General features: G+C 34.1%; 1 protein-coding gene across 3 annotated transcripts in view; it reads left to right on the plus strand.

The window, feature by feature from the left end:
- Positions 1-15,991, plus strand: part of LOC150101221 (epidermal growth factor receptor kinase substrate 8-like) — a 218,423-nt gene that overhangs the window by 158,611 nt on the left and 43,821 nt on the right. For all 3 annotated transcript variants that reach the window (XM_090401588.1, XM_090401590.1, XM_090401589.1), the window contains exons 8-11: positions 5,892-6,043; positions 6,144-6,271; positions 12,243-12,369; positions 14,816-14,904. In XM_090401588.1, the coding sequence (XP_090257714.1) occupies positions 5,892-6,043; positions 6,144-6,271; positions 12,243-12,369; positions 14,816-14,904 (496 nt within the window). The remainder of the gene's footprint in view (positions 1-5,891; positions 6,044-6,143; positions 6,272-12,242; positions 12,370-14,815; positions 14,905-15,991) is intronic.

The following is a 15,991-nucleotide window of genomic DNA, read 5'->3' on the forward strand; positions in this document are numbered from 1 at the left end:
ACTAACATTGAACTGACACCATTTTTCCATGCTCACAATTCCAGCCTGTTCAAATTATTCTGCAAGTACTGCATATCAGCAGCATTCCTGATTACCCTACCTATCTTTGCATCATTAGCAAATACTGTATGTCACCTGTTAATCTTTCCCAATATCATTAATGTGTGTAGATTGAATAAAAGTGGACGAAGGACTGATCCTAGTGGCACACCACTAGGATTAGTCCTTGAATTTTTGATATCTGTCAGTCAGCCATCCTCTTATTATTGCTTATTTTATAATCCAGACCTATATTCTCCAATTTATGCGGCAATCTTCCATGCTGTAATCTGTCAAAAGCCTTAGCAAATCCAAAAGTATCATGGTGTATCCATTCTTCTTGCCTAGTTGAATGGTAACATTATTATAGAATGTTAGCAAGTTGCTAAAACATGACCTTCCCTTAGTAAACCAATACTATTCACTGCAAAGTAGAGATTCCCTGTTAATCCATTTCTGAATGTGAGCCCTAACCAATTTTTCCAAAATCTTCACCATTACTCCTGAGATACTGAATCATCAATATATCATCAATAATCATCAATAATCATCAATACTGACTACATTGTCTTTGCCCATCCTTGTGCAATGGGATTCCATACATAATTTCCATTCCTGCAGAATCTTCCCTGTTCAGACTCAAATTATATAACCTGGTCAAAGAAGTAGCCAGTTCATCTGAATACTCCTTTATCACCCATGCTGTGATATCACATCAGTCCCTATTGCTGAATTCTTATTTAGTTTGTGCAACAGCTCTAATACCTCCTCCTCATACACCTGAGTTTCTTCATTTAGTGAAGAGGTAGCAGTGAACTCAATATTCACTTCAGCAAAATGGGCACTCATTAGTTGAACAAACTCTTCTGTATCTGTCACCTGCATACAATCTGCATTCATTCTTTCTTTTACTTGCAGCATAATGATAGAATTACTTGGGATTGTCTTTAGCTTGCAGAGCCAATTTCTGCTCTTTTTCAGACTTAACTTTCTGTACAACAATTGTGATTCTTCTAGCCTGCTGTTTATAATTTTCATAATGGACCTCATTGTTATACACACAGTATTCTTTCACCATCATCCTTTTCTTATGAATCTCTTGCTTGATAAGATTACACATCCATTTGACTCCTACTCTATTTATCCTTCGAACTCTAGGGACACATTCTCATATTGCATCATTTAAGTATTTTTAAACACTTCCCATGCACTGTTGATATCATTCCCATCAAACAACTGATACCATTCCCTGAACTCAGTATATTCCTTGGTTTGTCATAATTTCCTGCTTTGTGGTTCAGCATGTAACCTTTTCTGAATGGAATATTCATAAACTTAGCCACTTCCCAAGTGAGCACTGCACGGTAACTGTCACCAGCTGGAGGCAGAATAGTCATGACTTGAGGTTTGGGAAATATCGATGGGACACTGCGTATTCTATGGGAGGAATTATACTGGAGGAAGTAGGGGAGACAGGCGATCTGGGATTGATGATTGATAGAAACCTGAAATTTAGGGGACATATTGCAAGAGTGGTGAAGGTAACACAGAGGATTGCTACAGTAATGTCAAGGACACTGACCTGCAGAGATAAAACAGTTATCATTCCGTTGTATAAGACCCCAATCAGACCCCACTTGGACTATTGTTCTCAGATTTGGTCCCCAGAATTTGAAGGGGATAAATTAACTGTGGAAAGGGTACAAAGGTGGATAACAAAGATGTTTTCAGGAATGTACAATGATAGTTATGAGGATTGGCTGAGGGAATGTGGACTGCAGAGTTTGGTGGATAGAAGGAGAGGTGATATGATTGAGACTTTTAAACTGTTGAGAGGTGGTTACAGGGTTGACACTGGGGAGTTCTTTCACTTGGTTGAACAGCAGGAAGGAGTGATGACAAGAGGCCATCCCTGGAAGTTACGAAAGGAAACTGTGAGCAAGCGGGTGAGGAGTGGTTTCTTTGCATGGAGGGTGGTTGAACCACGGAATGCATTGCCTGATGGAGTGGTGAGAGCGAGAATGGTCAGTGAGTTTAAGGAGTGGTATGATAGACTTTGTGTTTCTTAGGGGGGGGGACCTCCCCTCGATGAATCTTGATAGACTTTGTGTTTCTTAGGAAGGACCTCCCACAATGAGTCTTTTGACTCCATGGAGGCCTGAATAATAATAATAATAATAATAATAATAATAATAATTAACCGAAATCCCCTCTAATACTATAATCAAATCTATCAATCTTCAACCTCCAGTTCCTTCTGTCACATGCTAATTGAGGAAGTTGTCGCATAACAGTTCAATAAATTCAGTTTCATGCTTATGAGATTTTACTGCTACCCAATCAATATTTGATGATAATTAAAGTATCCCATTTTGATTACTCTTTTTGTCGCCATCTTCTCTATTTGGTGATGCATTTCTTCATCACTAGTAAATGATCCACCCAGACTGTAGCAACACCCCAGTATGTATTTGATCTTGTTAACCTGCATCTCACACCAGATGGTTTCATACTCACTGCCAGATGAAAAACTGTTACAGTCATAGATTCCAACACTAACTGGATTCATTTCATCGCATACCATTAGTAACACGTCCCCTCCTCTCCTATCTTGTCTATCCTTCCTAAAAATACTGTATTTTTTACACCTCACCAGTTTGTATGTCTTATTCTGATAGCCAAGTCTCACTAATACCTACAGTATGAGGTCCCAAAATATTCACCAAGGCAACAAACTGCAGTCTGCATAACACAGTTGGACAACTTGAAGATCTCTATTTCTCTCTAGTGCCTTATACATGTAGACATCTTTGCACACCATTCCTATCATTATCACAGTTGTATAATATTGTTGCTCTTACACTCATTATCCTCACCATTCCTCTCATTATAATTTAGTTTCACTGAATCTCTGTGTTAGGTCTCTTACCAGTTATTAGTTTTTCAAGACTCCTGATATCAAATTCATTCAAGTATAGGCCATCCCTGTTATACAAATTCAATATTCCCTCAACCTCACTCCACACATAAAACTCGCATTCATTCTTTCTACATAGCCTACACATTGAATCATTTGCCATCATAGCCCTTCATCTTAATTCATTTTTATCATATCGAGGTAATGTACTTACTATTTTCAATTTCTCAGTCTTCAGTTTTCATCCCAATTAATCTGTTGCTTGTCAGTATTGTCAAATCTGACATTTCAGTCTTAAAAAGTGCCACTAATAGTATCAGTCCACCTAGATCTGTCTTCTCAAGTGTGATGGTTAAGGTATTGAAGAAGATAGTGAAAGGCTGAAAATGGTGAAATGCCCATTAATTCAGGAATCAATGGACATGAATATGATAATTTATGGGGGCAGCATGTTTTTGTGAAGGGTAGGTCTTGCCTTAGTACTATAATTTGTTTATTTTTTTATAATAAACTCTTTTTGTGATTCCTATTATCAGATGGATGAGCTATTGATTTTTTTTTTTTTTGGCTGTTTTGATTCATTTTAAATATTTTTGTGCATTTTTATATTATTTTTTATTTGATTTTTTTTAACTGAGTTGGGTAAAGGAATTAGCCACACACTATCACTGTGTAACCATTTGACACATAGAACTCGCTTACATAAATGGGAGCAGATGGGGGGGGGATGATTATAAAACTGGTGAAATGGAGGAAAAAGATGGCTGATGGACAGCCATCAAAGAGTAGTATTTGGCAGAACTGGATCCATGAAATACAGTTGACTATTAGTATACCTCGGAGCTCTGTACATGGGCTGCAACTGTTTAATTTGTATGTCAGTTATATAGGAAAAATTTTTAAGGAAAAATACCCAATTATTTATTAATGATGCAAAACTGTGAAGAGGGATAGTCAGTGAAAAGAGTTGACTTGAAACTTGTATAGCAGTATGGATAAAGGCTGGAGGCTGCTATTTTAGTGTAGCAAAAATGTAAGGTCATGCATTTTGGTATGAAGAAACAAGCTGTGTGCCACATGGAAATGGACAGCAGGAAATTGAAAGGGATACAGAGTGAATTGACATGGAGTTGAAGTTTGGAGGACATATTGTTAAATGGTGGCTGGAATAGCTTATCAGATTACTTGGTTGTTGAAGAACACAGTTACAAGCAAAGATAGGGTGGTTTTTATTCCTCTTTATATGGCTTTAATAAGGCCTGGCTTGGAGTATTGTGCATAGAACTTTTGCTGAATTCCTTGGGGATGAGGAAATGGTGAAATTAATTCAGATATGAATGACTCTATGGGATGCTCCCCCCCCCCATGAAAGCAACAGGTCTATGGAATGCCCCCTACAAAGATAGATTGAAGGTCTGTGGGTTGCAGAGACTAATTAATAGCCAGAATAGAAGTAATAATAAGTTTTTTTGTATATAGAAATGGAGAGAAAAGACACTGTTCACAGTTTCTTTACATAATTTCTTATTCTTCAGTTACACAGTTGTAAATTCTGTAATAGTCTGGTTAGCAAGGGTATGAGGGATAGATTTTTTGCTTGGAGGGTAGTGAATGAATTGCCAGAGGTGGTTGTGAGCATGCTTCATTGGTAAAGAAGAAGTATGACAGTATTATATTGATACTGGTTTCGTATTGACCTCCTGCAAAGAGTCTGACTCCTTGATGCTACTGCAAAAATAATACTCCTCTGAGTCATTTTCTTGTTATTTTGATATCAAGTACCTGTTTTGCTAACCTTTCTTTTCTCATTCTGTTTAAGTGATCATGCCACTATTTTTTTCCCCACATTTGTGAATACTAATGGAAAGGGTGGTGTTGGTTCCTTTCTAATTTCTTCAATTTTAATATGATTCTGCCACTGATACTATCTGTTCACTTTCCTAATTTTTCTCATTTCCAGTCTGTACATTAAAATTGGCTTGAGCACAGTTCATATAATGTTAGTGTTAGTGTTTTAGCTAATTTCTTTCTTTTTCCATATTAATTTAACTTGTTCTCTATCATACCAGTTTTGTGAAAAGGGCATATAAAAAGGATTGTCAGATCATTATTAGTAAATAAAGTTATGCATTTTTGGTGTGATGAGGTATATCCAGTGGTGTATTTTATTGGTGGGATTATGCTAGAAGCTGTTCAGGCTTAGGGATCTTGGAATTTTAGTAAATGAAAAGTTGAAGTTTGGGGATCATACAGCAAAGATTACAAATTCAACTCAGAGGATGATAGTAATACTGAAATGAACATTAGCATAAGGAAAATGAAATCATTTTGTCTTCTTACAAGTCCTTGATACAATCTCACCTGGACTGTGGTATGCAGATCTGGTCTCCTAGTTTTCAAGGTGATACAGAGGCAGTGGAGAGGGTGCAAAGGCTAGTGGTAAAGATGATAATGTAGATTATTGAATACCAAAAAGTGGAATTTTTCTTTTCTGTAAGATGAGAGGACATTCATGGAAACTTATTTCAGATGTTTAATTCAGGAAAAATCTTTTATTATTTCATGTCTTCACTGCATTCATACTACAACGCTGCTATTAATAATAAATATGCCTTAAGTGGATAGTCATTTAAAACTGTACTAAGATATTAGTAAAGATTGATAGGATCATGTCAATTCATTTGTCAGTGAAGTCATGAGGTAACAAATTTGAGTAGCCTGTATTACCTGTTGTGTCTACATGTCACACTTACTGTTTAGCATTCTCTTCAGTTTGAAATTCCTCTGTTATTTAAATAGTAGAAGAACTCAAATGCTTATGATGGTTTCATCTATTTCTCAGGTATATGTTATTTAATCTTAGTATGCACTAGCACAACTATGGTGCTCATTTCTCAGTTTCATAATGTGTTCTAATTACAAATATCTGTTTTAGATATAGAGAGAATTCCCATCACCTTTCTTCACCATCATGTAATCCTCCTCCAGAACCACCAGTCAATGGCATGTCTGGAGTTAGTGTAAGAGAACAAGTCAGTTTGTTTAATGCTGCAGCCGCAGCAGCTGCAGCAGCCACTCCTACTCAACGTAAGTAAACATTTATTCTTTTAAATAATTTTTCTTATTTTTTTTATAATTTATAAATTTTATTGTATCATTTGAATGAATGTTATAATGATCAATGCAGAAAGCAACCAGAGACTTTCAAGTGGATCACAGCCAAGAGTAGATGCTATTGAAAGAAGTGGCAGTTACGGAAGGGATTCAAATGATGAAACAAGTTCAACTAGCAGCGAAAAATATGAAAAGGATGTAGTAAGTAAGACTTTTGCTTTAAAAAAAATAAAAAATAGAAATTAATCAGATATTATCAATTCTTGGCATCATTATTAATATCAAAAGGATTGAAAAGTTATAATTATACTGCATCTATCTACTTCTATTCTGTACAATTCAGAATTTCTTATATAATTTTCTATGTTAATTATAATATATATCAATATAAGAAAGAGACTTGTGTTAGGTAAATATATAGCAAAGAATTGTTAATTTATAGAAGTTTACTTATTGTGCACAAAAATAGCAGATAACAAATAAGATAGCAGCATTATTATGCATCAGATCATATCTGCATAATTTTTAATGTGACTCCTACCCACTGGTTGTATAATGGTTGTAAACCTACAGACATTAGTACTGTGGCCTAAGGATTTTTTCCTATTTATATTAAATTATGTATTTCTTCTTTTGTATTAATTTATTAGGTGTTTTTTTTTTACATGATCTGAAACCCTGTTCTAGAGACTAAGTATGGAAATTTTTCAAGCCATTTCGGACTTCCAATAAGTGGGGCAGTGGTTTTGCACCACCAGGCAATCAGATTCATCTATCACCTAAACACAGTCACAAACATTCATGCCACAGTGGGATTTTAACTCGCAGCCTGTTGATTGGAGAGAAGATGCACTAACCACTCATTCAACCAGGCCAGCAAACTTTGCAAAGTATGTCATTTTGTTTTGTGTACTATGTCATATCTGAATGCAATATACACTGAACTCTCGCTATAAAAAACACCATTATAGTGAAATTGCTCATTGTCAGCTCTCTCTCTTCCAGGTAGGATACCTGTTTGTGGTGGAAGGGTCCTCCCAGTGATGGTAATAGCCTTCCTATTTTTACACTTTTTAATCTTTCTTCCCACATTCTTCACTCTATACTTCCATTAGTCTCTTTCACACTTCTATTCTCCAGACCACCATTGCCAGGATCCAACATCATGTTTCTACATTTGTCATAGTGCAACCTGTGAACAAACATCTGGAAAGGCAGTGTGTGTGTGTGTGTGTGTGTGTGTGTGTGATTTTATTACTTGTATGTAGTAAATATAACTTCCGTCTTAATTTAACCTCAGTATCTTCTTAGGTCTAGCACCCACTGAGGAGACATTCAGTAAATGTTAAAACTAGTCTGGGTAGTGACCTTTCCTGTAATGCTTAGCAGTATGGAAATATGCTTTGCATTATGGTATACTAAGGCAGTGATTCTTAACCGGGGGGGGGGGGGGTACGGAAAATTTATAGAACGTGAACATTTCTAGTTTTTAAAATTTTGAGATCTCTTAAAATAATTATTTTTTGATCTTTATTTTACTTTGTTTCAAACTTATATCATTTTGCATTAGTAATCTGAATCATGCAGTTTAATGCAGTAGTTTCTTTTGTGGTGGCACCACAAGTTGACTTTTTTGCTGCTGGCAACACTGCAAGTCATGACATCTGTCTACTGGACATGTGAATGTGTGATAGAAGTGATTCTCTGATCTCTGAATCACTTCTATGCTACTTGAGTGCAATTACTTATCGAAACTTTCAGTGCTGATTTGTTATTTCTTAAAATTGAAATTTCTTAAAAATAAGAAATAACAAATCAGCTAATACTGATTTGTTATTTCTTAAAATTTATCCCCTCCCTTATAAAATGAGCAAACCAAGAATGTTATTTGATTTCATAAATATAAATATACCTGGTAGTTCAAAAATAACATGTGAAAGTATTGATAATTTCATGGATGATGTAAACACGTGTGAAACAGAAAATAATGCCAGCCGTAAACATAAAAAAATAAGGAAAAGTAAACAAAGGAAATATGATACAAGTTTTATAAAATTCAGATTTATTAGTATAGAAATGGATGAAATTCAAAAACCACAATGTGTTGTTTGCAGTGTAGTCCTCTCAAATGAATGTCTGAAACCAAATAAATTAAGAAGACATTTAGAAACAAAGTATCAGCAATATAAAGATAAATCAGAAGAGTTTTTTATAAGAAAAAAGGATGAACTGAAAAATCTTAAGTCCTTCATGAATGCAATAACTCTTAGAAATAAATCATTAGTTAAAGCTTCATTTATAACAGCTTTGCATATTGTGAAATTAAAGAACCCATTTATGATAGGTGAAAGTTTATTGAAGCCATGCATGATTAGACATTGGCAAGGACCTGTTTGGAATATCAGAGGCTAATAAAATCAGAGAAATACTTATGTCGAAAGATATTATTTGTCATAGAACTACACTGATTACAGACAATCTCCAAGAGCAGTTTAATTCAAAATATTAACAATTTTCTGTGGTTTTCACTACAAATAGATGAATCAACTGACTTTTTCCAACAAGAGTATCTGTTTGGGATATGTGCGATATATTGACCATAATAAAGACGATATATTTGAAGAAATGTTGTTTTGTTTAGAATTATAAACTGATACAACAAGTGAAAGTATATTTAACAAAATAAATTCATTTTCATGCAATAACTTAGAGTGACGAAACTGTTTCGGAATTGCAGATGGTGCAGCTGCTATGACAGGTCATGATATTGGTGTTGTCCCTCGAATGAAACCAATTGCAAATTCTAATATAATGGTTACTCTTTGTTTCATACACAGAGAACACTAGCTTCTAAAGAAATGAGTCTGGAATTACACAAAGTAATAATGATTGCTGTAAAAGTTATAAATTTTACAAAAGCAAATGCTCTTAATTCAAGACTGTTTTCTGCTCTTTGTGAAGAAGTTGGTGCCCATCATTCATCGCTTCTACTTCATTCAGAAACTAGATGGTTATGGAGAGAGAAAATTCTTGCTCATTTATTAGAATTAAAAACAAAAGTCAAAATTTTAAATGATAAAAAATTCCATCTGGCCATTTATTTCAATTACAAAAATTTGATTGCAAAACTTTCAGATTTGGCAGATATTTTCTCTATTCTAAATCAGCTAAATTTATCTTTACAAGGAAACCAGTCTAACATTTTTACTGTGGTAGGTAAAATACTGGCAGGGAAAATAAAACTGCATAGGTGGATTTGGAGAGTATATTGGGATGTTTTTGAAATGTTTCTGAACTATTCGCAAATGATTTCAGACTACAGTTTTAAATTTGATAATCATATAAATTCTTTAATTATGTCATCTCCTGAGATTAATTGAAAAGTTCAATAAATATTTTCTAAATGATGAACTTGATTGTAGAAAATTGTGGATTCAAGATCCATGTGATAACTGTGAAAATACAAATTTATCATCAATGATGATGACACACTACTGAGATTGAAAAGGATTTAAGTCTGATCTCCATTTTCAAGAAGAAAAGTTTGGTCCAATTTTGGATGCATATCCGGAGGGAATATCCGCACCTGTTTACCATTGCCATTCAAAATTTGTTGCCTTTTGTTTTTACATATATTGTGTGAAAAGGGATTTTCCACAATGGTAAATATTAAAATGAAACAACAAAATCGACTCTGAATAGACTCCTGCATGCAAATAGTATTGAGTAACACAATTGAAGAATAGACAAATTAGTAGAGGAGTGTTCAACAACAGAGGCCTCATTAAAATACATTTAAAGTTGATTTCTGTTTTCTGATTTTTTTTGTCATCATAATCAGTAAGTAAAACCACTATTTTTTAAAAAAGTTTAATTATTATTATGTTACTACAAACTAGGGGGCCGTGAAAATATTTTAGGATACATAGGGGGCTGCGACTACTAAAAGGTTAAGACCACTGTACTAAGGCATTTGATCTGAAGTAAACAGCTTTATATACAAGTAGCCTAGTCATGAAGATATTTCATATGCAAACTTTGTTTGCTTATGCTTGGGTATAGGATTAAAACTAGAATATAATTTCTTGTCTGTTATAATTTACTTGATAACTAAGCAAAAAATCTTTTTACATTTCCCAAACATTGTAATAAATTCATCCACTGTAAAAAAAAAAAAAAAAAAAAAGAAATTTCTGACCAAAATTGTGATCTTAGGCACTGTTATGACCCATTAGGTGGGGGAGGCTGCATGCATTTTATGATAGTGACTGAAAATGGAAGGAACACAGGGTTTGCATCCTGATTATATAAAAGTTTTACTCCTTTTGCAAGATTCAGAATATTGAGGTGAAAGGTAGATTTGATGCAAACAATCTTGTAACATTAAAGAGTTTTAGTTGACTAGATTAGATAACTATATGTATAATTTGACTAAGTTATATATTAAGTCTAACTTATTTACACACACACACATATATATATATATACAAATTTTTCATAACAACACCAGATGCATAACATGTTTAATATATTCTCCTTCAACAAATATTTTCCTCTTACTTATTTTATTATATCTCTGTTATCTTATTTTGACAAGGTATGCTATAGTTCTATCTTTAGATACACATACACAAATTGAAGCAGTTCATAGACATGCAGTAAGTAGGAGTCCTCTTTTAAGGTCCGCCTTAAGCTAACTTTGGAAACAAGAATTGTTTCACAAAGGCACTTCCTTCTCTGATTCCTGCTCCATTGTTAGTCTTGTGTATTGTCTTCCATGCACTCCATCTTCCTTAATAATGCCATTATTACATGCACTATAAAGGTGCTTGCTTCTTGAGCCTTACAAAATATCAGCAGTGAGTTGCTGTACATATGAATAGGCCATCACTAGTCAGTCATGAGTTAGTAGCAGTGGCAGAGTCCATTGCCTCTAAACAACTGCTAAAATATTAAGTGGCTCCCCCCCCCCCTCCCGCTCTTTCACCTTTTCCTTCTTGCTTTTGCTCATTTTGGATTTTCCAAAGACATCAAAGGTCATACTGTGCCAGGACATAGGTTACACCAGTACATATGGTAAATTATTAGTAGGACAATCACAAACATCTATATCCTTGGTGGGATTCAAATCCACAGCCTCTTGGCTGGAGAGTGGATACAATAACCACATGGCCAACCAGGCTGGCCTATAAATTTTGGTTTTGGTAGAACTCAGTCATAGGGATGTTCAGCTCCTATAGCTGGGTTCTGATGGGCACAATTCTATTCTAAGTCAATTTCTCTGTAACAAATCATCCACCATAGTGGTCAATTCCTGTAGTCCCTATAAGCTTGCTATAGTGGGTGTTGACTGTATACTGACTGGAGAGTGGAGGGAAACCTTCCATTATAATAAATACTATGTTAGCTAGCTGCTCAGTATACAAAAACACTCTCATGGATGTTATTCCTAAGAGTGCTTTTTAATACCATATTGGTTAGCCAAGCATAAAACTTTCAACTTTATTTTGAGTATGTTTGCTAGCCAAGTTAGCTGGTCTTGGGTGTGGACAGCAGGGTCCCCCCCCCCCCCAGTTTATCTGATATCTGAGGTTTTTCATCATGCAAGCAGGCACACCAGCCTGGTGAACACACACGGATTACAGTCATGAATATTGCCCTTAGGGGATGCAGCAAAGGAGTGGCAAACCGGCTGCATTAATACTCCAGAAACCCCCTCACTAGGAGGGGACTCAACCCGTCCTAGATGGATATGAAGGATAGAATAGGAGGAGGCTATTTTATCAGAGTGGTCCCCAGACAAATCAGCTTTGGTTGGTCTTTGCTAAAAGTGACTTTCTTTCTCAAAATACACTTGCTCAGAGTTTGCATCTGTCAAAAAGGATTGTAACAATAATAACAGTCTCCATTTTTAAATAATTCATTGATAACTGAACTTACTCTGATATTTAACCAAAAAATTGTTTTCTAGTATGGCATTTGATGAATAAAGATCATATAACAATAGCGATTATTGGTATAAGGGAGAACTTAATTAAATGTTTAGAATTTAAATGAATGATGTATTAGACTATTGATAATAGTTTATTTTTATGCCTGATTCAGCTTAAATATTTTAGGACTAATTTTAGAAATTATTATGCATAATTAATTAATATTACTTTTCTTTCAGGCAATATTGAATCATTGTTTTGATGATATTGAAAGGTTTATAGCCAGGTTACAGCATGCTGCTGCAGCATTTAAAGAACTCGAGCGTCGGCAGAAGAGTAGAAAAAATAAAAAGAAAGATTTAGGTGGTAAGGCTGAATGTTATATTATTTGTTCTTTATAATGAAATGAGAATAGCGTGGACATTACATGTATTGTCATTTGAATTAGAGCACATCCCCAAACTTTTATTGAACAAATATTTATTTGTAATGATTTTATGAAAAGCAAATAGTTTCCACAAAAGAATGCCAGTATTTGTAATGCAGATATTTATTGAAAATATTAAGATACAGCAATAAGAGATACTGTGAATATAAATATACTTGGTATAAAGAACCATAAAGAGTAAGGACAGAGAAAAAATTATTTAATCAGCCAGTTTCCTATGCCCTATAACATACATCATCAGGATTAAGTTATAAATTTGAAAAACTTTTATGAGCAGACTAATTTCTAAAATAACAACTGTCATACTAGAATTCTTACATGTTATTTTAGAAATCAGTCTGTTAATATAAGTTTTTCAAATGTATATTTAATCCTCATGATATACCACAGAGAGTATTATTAAAACAAATTTTTCTTTGTCTTTATTCTTCATTGTTTATATTGGATGTTTTTACATGGATAGAAGTTTATCATCAGATATTGTGAATGGCAAGTTGAAATGCAAAGTTTTTATTTTTTAATTTGTGGAGAGATAAGCACATGATCTTCACTTAAATAAGCATACATTCATCCCATAAATCTTACCTTATGTGCTTCAACATTTTGAAAGTAACTATTGTGATGATGTCATCAGTTTTGTCTTTTTAACACTCGTAGTCAGGTTGAACATATGCACTTTATTCTTTATATAAATTATTATTATTATCCTAATACCCCATGGAGTCAAAAACTTATCTAGGAGATCCCTTGGTTATACACATAGCTCATCCCAACTCATCATACTGTGCCTTAAACACATTCAAATTCTCTTCAGATACCATGCTCTCAGGCAATGATTCCAATCATTCACAACTCTCCATGCAAAAAAAAAACCTGCTTCTCACTCCCTTGCTCATACCCTCCTTATACAGCCTCTAGGGAAGACCTCTTATCCCCCCCCAGTCTTCCACCATTTTATAAAAAACATCCTCAATTTTAATCCTATAACAATCCTGTACTAACTTGTTTACTTGTACGTCTCTGTCATATCACCAATCTTCCTCCTATCCACTAGATGTTGTAAATTGAATATTCTAAACTTTCAAAACCCAGAATTTGAAGATGATAAATTAACTGTGGAAAGGATGCAGAGGCAGATAAAGATGATATCAGGACTGTACAATGTTAGTTATGAAAACAGGCTGAGGGAATGTGGACTGCAGAATTTGGTGGATAGAAGAAGGAGAGGTGATATGATTGCAACTTTTCAACTGTTGAGAAGTGGTTACAGGGTTGACACTAGGGAGTTCTTTCACTTGTGGAACAGAGGGAAAGAGTGAGGAAAAGGAGCCATCCCTGGAAGTTTTGAGCAAGAGGGTGAGGAATAGCTTCTTTGCATGGAGGGTGGTTGAACCATGGAATGCATTGCCTGATTGGGTGGTTGAACAGTGGAATGCATTGCCTGATAGAGTGGTATGAACACAAGCTGTCAGTGAGTTCAAGGAGTTGGTTAATAGACTGCATTTTCTAGGATGGACCTCCCATGATGAGTCTTTTGACTCCATGGAGGCTTGAATCATAATAATAATAATAATAATATATGCAGTCAACTGTCACTATAACAAACTCATGGCGACAACAGGAATAGTTGTTATGGTGGGCAGGTTGCTATAATGAACTGTTTTAGCATAGCATTATTATCTAGAAAGCTTTGGTGGAAATCTTTAGATAGTTTGTTATACTGGTTTGTGCTGTCAGTGGATCTATCCTTTGATTGGATGGTCAATGGATTTATCCTTGTATATCCACATTTGTACTTAGCTGACTAGTGAATGCATTTAAGAAGTCCTTATGTATCACTAGGCTGTAACGAACTCAAGCACCATTCTGCATCTATTTATCACTTCTTCCCAGTTATTCTCAGTAATTGTTTGCTGCTGTCATGAAGTGAAGTGCTGTGTTCAATTTCTTACTTCAACCATGATTTTAGTTTGATTACAGGATTCATAATGTGTGCACAGGATGCTTTTTTAAGGATAGATCCAACAACAGTATAAGCACTTTCCTGCTGACCCTGTTTCAATGTTTTTCTTTCATAAAGTAGAGACATCAGCTTAATTTTTTTTTTTTTTCTTATGTGATCTTTGTTACCTTTCTTATCTTAGAAATTATCTTAGATATGTACAGCTGTTATCTCTTAACCTCAAAAGCAAACAGAACAAATTCTAAGACATTTATTAGCATATGTAAGTTGAGGAAAGGTATGTATGGTGCACATCATAATTTTGTTTTTATAAGACATTTGGTTATGGTAAACACCAGCACACTGATCATGCACCCACCATCTTGTTGCTGAATACAATTTTTTTTTGTATTTAATTCTAGATGGGATGTTGAGTATGAGAGCTAAACCTCCACCTGAAAGAGAGTTTATTGATGTTCTCCAAAAGTTTAAGCTGTCATTTAATTTATTGGTAAGCACTGTATTTTTATTTCTTTAAGGTAATATTTTCCTTCAAAAATGCCATTTTAACATGACCGGTAAATAATATAAATAAGCTGTCCTCATTTTCAATTCTCTCTCTCTCTAGTGAAAAAGTTGTATCACAGTATATTGAGATTGTATTTACTTCTTAAATTTTCTTTATAATTAATTTTGAGCATCACCAATTATATTGAACAAGATTTTTCTAATCCCTTTCTTGTTTGGCTCAGTGGTTTATCATGCTCAAGTAATTTAGCTTCTCTGAACCCTAATTAATGCTGTGATAGGACAGTTAATCCTATGGTGTATTATGGCTGTCAGTTACATGTCAGTTGGCATGGTGTATTATGGCTGTCAGTTACATGTCCTTCTGGCTCATTTGTTTTGCAGTATATAACTCACCGTTGCATTTATATATATATATATATATATTTTTTTTTAGAAAGCTTGTTTTGTTTTGTTTTAACAGCTTGTTTATTTTCCTTTGTCCACAAGAGAGAAAAATTAATTTTACATCTGTGAATTAAAATGTTCTTCTGTCAGTCTTGGCAATGAATTTAATTAGTAATGGTAAATTTGCCATCCTTTTATTTTTCATATCAATACAATGGAACAATGTAATTTATGTTCTTTCATTTTATTGACAATATTGTTGAAATATATTTGGACTATTTTCTTATGCTTGCAATGAAAATCTTTGTTAAATGTTCAAAAATAACATGTTTTAAAATAAGATTTATTGAAATAAATATGATTTGGAATGACTTATTTTTTTCTCATGCAAAATTCCATTATATGGATCATCATGCTCTTTTATGCTTACAGTTTTATATAAGAGTTGTTCTATTTTTAACAACAAATAATGTTAAATTTCATTACCTGCTTTTTAATTGTGGCTTTATTATTATTTTTTTTTAATATTAAGAATTTATCCAGTAATATGTCAGTAGAATCTCAGTCACTTCCACCTTTTCCTTAAAATTGTCACAGTTGATTTTATTGTAGGGTACTCATTTCACTAACAACATCCATTACTTAACTGCTGCAGTTAGATGTGGTGAAAAATGTCTGAAACA

Source organism: Typopeltis vanoorti, chromosome 12, assembly GCF_054136105.1.
Source record: "Typopeltis vanoorti isolate ZY-2024b chromosome 12, IOZ_Tvanoo_1.0, whole genome shotgun sequence".
NCBI lineage: Eukaryota > Metazoa > Arthropoda > Arachnida > Uropygi > Thelyphonidae > Typopeltis > Typopeltis vanoorti.